Source organism: Poecilia latipinna, unplaced genomic scaffold (assembly GCF_001443285.1).
Source record: "Poecilia latipinna isolate Pla-1442-1.1 unplaced genomic scaffold, P_latipinna-1.0 Scaffold2509, whole genome shotgun sequence".
Taxonomy (NCBI): domain Eukaryota; kingdom Metazoa; phylum Chordata; class Actinopteri; order Cyprinodontiformes; family Poeciliidae; genus Poecilia; species Poecilia latipinna.
In genome coordinates, this window is record NW_015115125.1 from 8,256 (window position 1) to 17,639 (window position 9,384).

Genomic DNA, 9,384 nt, shown 5'->3' on the forward strand with positions numbered 1-9,384 from the left:
CTATCACTGGTTTGCTGCTGACATTCAGCTTCTCATTGCTTTTAAAACGCCAACGTGCTGCAAATGTGTCAGTGTTAAAGAACTGAGCAGATGTTTAATGTTAATTTATCATTTTTACAACATAGCCAAAGGAATTTTGGTTGCTATTTTTTTTCAGTAGAGGAATATTGCTGTTGAGCTCTGTTACATCCAGTGTTGTGATTTCCACTCACTTAGATGCATTTCTTTGTTTATTTAAACTCTGACTTGCTTGCAGAATAATGTTCTGGTTTGGACATTTACAGTATCTCTGATCTTCTGCTACTATATGCCATGACTGGGATCCTGAAGCTAACTGGTCAGTTAAGACTGGAAATGAAACATGACTGAGCCTTGGTATCTGTAGCCCAAATGCTCTGAAACTCTGGAATATCCAAACTTATTCAGGTAGAAGCAGAAATACTATGGGTATTGAAGTAGTACTGTTTATTTGATTTAACTTTTTTTTTATTACTTTATCTTAGTTTTTCTTACTAGGGTAATGAAAACATAATCAGAAAAATGTTATATATTCTTGAGTGCTTTGCCACAAACACAATAAAATTCATCCCTGATATTTTAGCTTCTGGACAAGTTTGAAGAACCCAAAGTCCATTTTATAACCCAACAATCTCATCCATGATTCAGTTCAGTTTCTTTTGCCATCTAAGCTCAATATCGCATGTCAGAAACAGGCCCGAGGCAGCTCTTTGACTTCAAGATTAAGTTGACATATTTTGTCAACGCTGAGAGAGAGAAGACGCAACTTGTGGATTGAAGACATCTCCTCCTCTTTAAAACTACAGCTATCAGCTGGAAGTGCCTTATGCAGAGCAGCTGGCTCCACAAGAAGGCAGCCAGCTGTTTTCTTTTTATATTCTGACTGAATGCACTGCAGGAAAAGTGCTGCCATTTCTGCTTTGTGCTTGTTCAGAGACAATAATGTGGGCTGTTTTGATTATTAGCAGACCTCATTTGGCACTTGATGGCCTACAGTGGAATCTGCTTTCAGGGTTATCCATCTAGTCATCTGTCACCACTTGACACATGCTAATTTAAAATAAAACTCACCCACACATTCATCCTAGTGCGCAAGCATAGACGGGCACACATATCTGCTTTAGATGCAGCTGGATTTATATCCATTTATTCTACTTCAAAGTGTTCGACTTCAGTACCAGTTAAGAAATCAGAGTGTGAAACATACACTTCAAAGAAAATAATGAAATAAGATATTGGTAGTAAAACACTTAAAAGAACACGTTAGTGGTTGCTTGATTAAGCATGCATTAGCCTGACTGACAAATAATAATGTGGTTCTATTTTTTTTTTTTTTTTTTAAATCCTCTGACTAGCTGGAGTTCCAATCTTGTATACAAAGACCTGCATTTAGCATTTGGCGTGTATCTCAATATCTCCCAGATGTCACAACACCAATCCGGAAATGATTGAAAACAACTTTATGGATTAATGCACATTGTGAATAAATGTGTTTCCTCCAGACCTGACCAAACAGGAGTCTTTCTTTCTTGCATATTTAATTGAATCTCAACCCTTGTGCGTGCGAGGACTGAGGCAAACGTAGAGAGGGCTGTGGAAAATAATACAAGTTTTACGTGTGTGAGGTCGGTTGGACCCCATTTCTGGACACAAGGGTTAAGACCATAGCATGGTTTGAACTTACTGTGAGGACAAAGTACTGGGGTGATGTAAATCAGTGTGTGTGTGCGTGTACGTGTCTGTGGGACAGTATAAGTTAGAGTTTCCAAACTGACTCACAGGGGGGGGAAAAAATCGATCTGTGGTTTGTTGTGGCATGAAGTCAAACTAAACACAAACGAGAGCAGAGGCCATCGATTACTGCCTGTTTCGCATTCAAAGCCCTTGACTGCCCCCTGTAGGTTGAACGTGACAATTGCAGGACAAAAGCTTAGAAACTATTTTTCCAACAAAAACCATCATCAACAAGAGGAGAACACAGACAGCATCGACCAAAGTCAGTAACTGTGACTTTAGTCATAGTTTAAGGTGATAAAAATTATATAATCACGGTCAAAAGATATACGGTTATTTTTTGTGTCTTTTTTTTTTATAAACAACAAAACTTTAGTAAATTTTCTTAAGAATAGATGATTCCGTTAGATTTCTTCCCTAAACAGCCTTTATGGAAAAAAAAAAGACACTTACCCGTGTTTCTGCGTTGTTGCGGTGTTTGCTTAATAATCCATTCTTCATCAACGATGCGTGGCTTTCTGTCTTCGTGCAGCCTGAAAACTGATTTGCGTTTGTGTTTTTTTTTTTCTGCGGGAAAAACGACCTTCTCCGTCTATAACTGCATCCAATGAGTGAGAGGAGGGGGAGAACTGGGAAAAGCGGACTGCACAGGAAACGATGACGCAGCTGGATGGAAATCACTTTTTTAAAATGAAAAGAAGATGGTTGCAGTTTTCTCAGAGATCAAAACTCTCCAATCACGGACTTTTCGTTTACGTGTCTGGGAGATTTTGAGTCCATAAAAAAACAAAACACACACACATACACACACACAATTTTTGTTCAACTGTGCCAGAACTTAAAAATGGTAGAATATAGAAAAAACAGAATGGGATAAAAAGCAGAATATATAAAAGTGAAACGAGATAACGATGTTTTTTGTTTACATGTGTACGTTGGGATTTGTTTTTTACTCAAACTAGATTCAGAGCACAAAAGACACTGAGTTTTCTTTAAACCACAAAAGTGGCCAACACCTTTGGTCAGCAAAAATAGTTGTCTGTTTTGTAAATGTGGCAGCTTATTTTAATTTTATTTTTTCTAATTACTACAAAAGAGGCCCAGGTGTGCTTAATTGAGTTTTCTTTTTATGTGTGTATATTAATTACTAACAAGTGTGTACCCATCATTACTTTTCATTCTGATGGCTTCCCTTGTTGGAAAATTGCACCTGAAGGGCAGCGAAGAATTTGTTTTTATTCAAGAATAACTCAAGTGGTATCATAATCCTGCGAGAAGTACAAGAATGGACAGCAGAAGAGTTGTGTATAACGGCACTTCCTCTGATGAGTCCTTTCAGGTCTGAGGGACATCTGGAAAATCCTTTGTCTTGGAGAAACATAGAGAGCTACCTTTGTTGTGCCAGTTTTAAAGCATTCTGATAAAATCCACGAGTGTTGTTCTATCCAAAAACCCTGCCTTTAATAAAGATTGGGATCAATCTGTCCTTGAAGAACAATAATCCAGGCACAGCTAGATAATCTGTGTTCTTTCCGGCATGTGGAGCACATTGTCAAAACAAAACTGATTGTAAAGTGGGTCAAAGATCATAACGTCGAAATCTTGGACCCATGGCAAGAAAATTCCCAGATTTAAAAACCTTAACCTGTGTTCAGTTCTCAGAAAGAAAAATCTAAGTGCTAGACAAGAACGTATCACCATAAAACAGGATGTGATAAGACGTCAGGATCTAAAATAGCAAAATAAAGCTTTAAGAAAATTCCCAAACTGAATAGATTATGAAAAGAAATTTTAAAAAATCTTGACACCAAATTTTTGTGCAACATTTGTGTTGCCTATAAAACAACATTCAGTATGGTTTAGTTAAATAATTCGTTCGGAACCCTTAATATGCTGCCTAATCTCTTTCTTGATAAATTATGAGTAATTGCTGTTTAAGCCCAAACTCCAGCTTTGGTCAAGATCTGAACAGAACACAGTCTTTACCTTTATGTTAGAGCTGGAAAGCTATTATAAATGCTGTGGAACATGATTAAACTTTCCAACACATATCTAAATTGTTTATTTGTAAGTATTTTTTTATAGTGGTTAAAAAATAAAAAAAAAATCTCCCTTAAAATTTTAAACGATGTAATCGGTTAGATAAGGAGTCAATCACTGGATGTTCTTTATATTATACCCAAATGAAATTTTCCTTTTTAAAATTATAGAATTGAGGGTTTAAAATTTAATTTTAAATTTTAACATGAGTAGATGAGTTCTTTGTTAGATAAATTATTCTCTTTAAATACATATTTAATTTATTTAATTGGCATAAGCAGCACATAGTAGCTAATATTTAGAGACAGAGCTACTTTTCATCTATATTCCTGAACAAATGTTTAAATAGAAAGCAGAACACAAGCTTATTAAGCCACAGAAATAAAACTATTGTGAAGCAAAATCTTGCTTCGAAATAATCCATCGTTTTCATTTTGCATAATCAAATGTTGACAGAGATGAAAGACTGCAGAAATCTGAGGCATGGAAATAATGTTTTTTATCAGCTTAAAGGTGTTAGAAATTATTGTTGTTCTAGGATAAGCGTTTTTCAGCTCTGTATCCACGGTAGCCATACTAAAACCTATCTGTAGATTAAACAACATCACAGAAAAGTAGATAAAATCAAAAAAGAAAAAACAAGCCAGATATTTAACATATATTTATTTTAAAGTGAAAGGTTACACATAAACAATAGTTAAGAACACTTCCATGGGTCGCCCTCCGTCCGGTGGTTGTATATCCAGTTTTCGGACCGTCTCCGCCACCCAAACTTTATACAAAATGAACTTCATAGATCTGAGTGCAACTCTACCCTGCCACATCCACACAGCCTCTGACAACAAGGATTTCATTAGGGATCAGAAGCTAAACCAATCACAAAGTATATCAAAGACTATTCAGTAAATGCATTACACAAAGACGGCACGGACTTCATGAGGGCCAGAATCAGTAACACAGCTATGTTAACGATGTCACTATCGATTTCTGCAGAGTTCAATTACACCAAGTCCAAATATTAGATTTCATGAATGTAAGAAACATTTCACCATTTGTAAGACATTAAACTGGTAGGACAAACGGATAGAGAAATATTTATAAAAAAGAGCTATTACAAAACATGCTTTCCCAAAGAAGGCTGAAAACTCAGATACGCCACACTCGTCCAGTTCCTCTGCAATGAGATGAGTCGTTTTATGTCGTGTTCAAGTTCTATGGCGCAAATACTGACCACTGATTGATCCAGTTGTTGACATTAAGCTTGTAAACCTGAATGAGGAGTGTTGGAGTGTTTGAGACAGACAACTCCCAACTTGAATTTGGGTCGCAGAGTAATTTATTTATTCTTGTTCGTTTGAGCATGTGCAAAATTAAAGCCATTGCAATTTTTCTGTAGACTAAACAACAGCTCCCTGGTGACCTCTGCTTCAAAGATCCACATTTCTGTACCATGTTCATGTCAAAACCAAAGCCATAAATAAGAGTACAGCCAAATTAATCTTTCACAGTGTTTAATTTTTCTTTTTTTTTTTTCCTTCAGACCGTTTGTCCTGTTTCACCTCCACCAACAGCTCAGAAAGCCGTTTAACTGAGAACAACATGGCGGTCGAACACAGACTTCCTCTGTTCCTGGACTTGCCTCCGCCAGCGCTGCTGGGCGTGCTCCACTTTGTTTAGCATGTTTGGTCGGGAGTGTGAACGGGACAGGACATTGTGAGCATTGGCAAAAGGTTGCTGGTCCTGAAAATGTGAAAAAACAGGTCGGTTAGGAGTCAAACAAAAAGAAAACACAAGACTGTTCTTTAAAAAAAAAGAAGAAGAAAAAAAAAAGCTTGCAAGGCAAGAAAGAAAAATGCATGTTGGATAAGAGTCTGGCAGCATCTTAGAACCAAGAGTTGAGTAAACTTCACAAGTTTAATCTTTCCTATGTATTGAATTTCACAACAGTCCTACTTTAGTCCTGTTTGTTAGTAATTTGGTTGTTCTTTTTCGCTTCCTGCTTGTTCCAGTGAAGGAAAAGAGCGCTGTGTAATAAATGTTAGTTCAGAGGGGAAAAAAAACTGTGTTAACCCAAACACTTAGATAAACTTCATAAGAGTTTAGTTGTTAAAAAAAAGTTGCATCGAGCTCAGCACTTAGAACTGACACAAATTTGTGCCCAACTCACGTTTTATGAAAATGTTAACATTTTGTTAAAAGCCCTCTCATATGAAAAGTCTTGTGTGAACTTTGTCAAATCACAGCATGATCAAAAAGCAGCTGTAGCTCCACCTTTACCCTCAGGGAAAGGCAGCGACATATTTCCTCTGTTAATATCTAAACATTCAGCCAGACCAAAGTAGGCCAAACTGATTACTTTTATCGTCTGTTCAAGTACGTATTCTGGGCTTTTTCACGTGGAGTAATAGGAATGTCAGAAGCAAGATTACCGTTTGTTTTATGTTTGCATGTGCTCTAATTATACAATGCCGTAAAAGCCAACCTTGCTGGAGGCTGATTAAAACATGTGCCTTTCCTTATTTTTCCCATATTTATAATCCAGTTACACAAAAGTATATTAGAATGCCACAATGAAAAACAGAATCGATTTTAACTTAATTTCTGTGCCTCGAAGCATTAGTCATGTTCATACACTACCAGCTCGCTTGACTCTCTTTTGAAGTTCGATCTGATCCATTTGGAAGAGTGCTTTTGTGTTCTGTACAGTTAAAATGGAGAAACAATACCTCCAACATATATTAATGAGGCCCTGCAGCACTCAGTCCAGTCCTTGTGTTTCACAATCAGTGAACAAGTGATGATATCTAAAGTGAACAGTACACAAATGTCCTAACTACTGTTTTCTGTCTCTAAGTGTTGTTTACAGTATTGTTCAAAGATTCAGTCCCTCCGAGAAGTTGCGATCGCAACTGTTAATGCAAATTCACTCATTATCAAATTTTGCTCAGGCTTGTTATTATTACCAGCCAACTTTTCCACAAATCTGATCAATCACTTTAACATCTCCTGTATTTGCTTCTTTTCTGACCAATCAGTGCGTTTGGCTGAATTTTTACCAATCCCCACAGTCCTCTTCTAATTTATCTTTCGATTTTGTTACATCTCTGTAAAGCTGAACCTGCTAGATGAAACCATGCATGACGCTAAACAGTAACATATTCCTTTTGTTTTGTTTTGGGTTTTTTTTGTAAAAAAAAACATTTTGAGATGTTCTGTAGAATTTACTTATAAATGTATACAGTGAATGCCAATTTGAATGACTGGTGTTTTTGTGAACAGAACATGGACAATACCTTCTTAAGAATTTCCTTACTGCACTGTATTTGCTTGTGATTGTGATTGCTAATGTATTATGAAGTTGCTGCTTTAAACATCTGCTGAGTTGGCTGTAGATTCGCTAAGTACCCAGTGTCATATTTCAGTGGGGGGGTTTTCTAAAGGATATTACCCAGAAGGAGTCTACAGTACCTTGAAATGAAGTAGTATTGCAACACACAGACTAGTGAAACTGTTAATTTTTACCCACGATGGAGGGCTACCATGTGATGTTTTGTGCAACAAGGACCTCTTTACGAACATATAAAAAGTCTGACAACACCGACAGAGTTCAGAGTCGGAGCAATGCAGCACAGGGAATCATCTGTTTCTTTAAAAGAAACACATACCCCGACAACATCGTCGTCACTTTGGATTAGCTGAGAGTGTCCAAACAGTCGCCTCTTCAACATGGGCTCCAGGAGAGTCAGGTAGACCATGTAGAGCAGCAGCAGGCCCAGAATGGAAAGATAAATTATGATGGTAACCTAAACATGGAGAGCAACCAGTGGATGAATGCATTCAATATGAAAATATGCAACAATTACTAGAAGGGAAAAATGTCAATAAATGTTGTGTACCCATTGAATGACAACAAAAAGAGATTAAATGTTAAGCATGGGGGAAAATAATGATGTTGCCACAAAGATTTAAGTAACTAAACTAAGCAAATATTGCTAATAACTACAACAAGTAAGAAAATTGCAAACGTCAGACAAGAAGAATAGCAGCAAAACCCCACAAACTATGATTAAAGGACACCAGCGCTACACTAACAAACAATATTTCTGTCAAAGAGTAACTCTAAACCTTGGGCTTTAACAGTCTATAGTGTTATGTTTTGCTAGATATTTTTTTAAAACTTGTGAATCCTTTTTTTTACATCTGCTAGGTATTTATAAGGACATGAGGGAGCTGGTGGGTCAGCGGGTGAGAGGTGGGGACAGCTGAGTTCATCACAGAGCCAACAGGCACACACACATAGGCAATCAAGTTTTTGTCCAAACTGAATGTACCTTAATAGTCCCTGAGCTTCTTTCTTCATATTTACACTCACAGCGCAAACAGTAGGCCTCAACATCTTTGCCATCCACTGGCATCGGTTCCACCACATGAAGACAGTTACTGATAAGAGAACAGCATTGACAGGCTGTTATTAAGATTAAAATAACTTATTATCAGTAAGATATAGTAGGGTTTCTAAACACACCAGTCTTTGAGGGAGACATTTTGCTTGTAGATCTGTCCTTCCACTTCTCTGTAGGGTGGGCAGATGCATTTACAGCGGATGTCTTCTGAATTCTGCATCGAAAGAAAAGTTTTGGTTTACTGTGATGAGTTGTCATAATTTCATTTTGCTGGTTTTAAGACACCAGAGGCGTCCCAAAACTTTATTTTGATTTGCCATTCTTACTATTCATTAAACTTTACAACACAAAGTAAAATAAAATACTCGAATGATTACATGCAGATATGAATTTCATAGTGCAGTGAAGTTAGATTTACAGAAGCTAAATTGTATCTTTGTATCTAAATGTCATTTCTATTAGGATGTCTGTCCTACTTTCTTCACGATCCTATTGAAGAAATCTACGTGGAAATGTAGAAAAGCCTTAATACATATTTACACTATTATAGTCGTATCTGTGTTTTAAAAACAGAGACAAGGAATGTTTCAGAAAGCATATTTCAGCTTCACTGAACCACCATCACCATTTTCTGTCAACAGCCAGCTAACCAGGCTATCAGTAGCCTTACCTTTGCTGACACCTGACTGAGTAAAACAAAACATGCCAAACAGAAAGCCTCGACACCGAACAGGAACTTCATCTTTTCGGACCAGTCTCGGAAAGCCTCCTTTGAAAATATCAGTCAATTAACTGCTGCCAGAGTCCGCACAGCAACGACAAATACAACCTAGAAAGAGACGCCGTTAGCCATCGAGCTAAACCTAGATCCTGCGTCAGCTGACTCCACTTCCGCACTTAGTCACGTGACCAGACAGGTCAACAGCGATAAGGGGCTGCGTCATCAAAATGGGATGGTATTTCTTTTCTCCAGAATTTGCTCTGCTTTTATGGAAAGCCATTTCAGCCAAAATTACTTTAACCTCTTCTTTTGCAATTACAGCAACTATATGCACACGCATTTCTCTACAAAACACGTTTTGTGTTTAAACAAATGTATATTTATATGTAAAATGTACACTAAGAGCAAAGTACAACTAAAGTCAAATCCTCAATGGTTCAATTCACAATATTTTGTGAATCCTAAAGG

General features: G+C 37.1%; 1 protein-coding gene across 1 annotated transcript; it reads right to left on the reverse strand.

Moving 5' to 3' along the window:
* Positions 1–4,438: 4,438 nt before the first annotated feature.
* On the reverse strand, positions 4,439–9,132 carry tmem9b (TMEM9 domain family, member B). The gene is made up of 5 exons (XM_015019946.1): positions 8,866–9,132; positions 8,318–8,409; positions 8,124–8,232; positions 7,458–7,595; positions 4,439–5,532 (listed from the first exon to the last, which is right to left on the reverse strand). Exons 1-5 carry the CDS (start codon positions 8,935–8,937, stop codon positions 5,377–5,379), a joined length of 567 nt encoding a protein of 188 aa, XP_014875432.1. The 5' UTR covers positions 8,938–9,132; the 3' UTR covers positions 4,439–5,376.
* Between the last annotated feature and the right edge of the window lie 252 nt (positions 9,133–9,384).

Bases quoted from the DNA above. Each gene is read 5' to 3' on its own strand.
- tmem9b (XM_015019946.1), bottom strand. From the start codon at position 8,937: ATGAAGTTCCTGTTCGGTGTCGAGGCTTTCTGTTTGGCATGTTTTGTT. The intron at 8,410-8,865 runs GTAAGGCTACTG...CTTTCGATGCAG, and splicing joins TCAGTCAGGTGTCAGCAAAG to AATTCAGAAGACATCCGCTG. The intron at 7,596-8,123 runs GTACATTCAGTT...CTCCATGTTTAG, and splicing joins GAAGCTCAGGGACTATTAAG to GTTACCATCATAATTTATCT.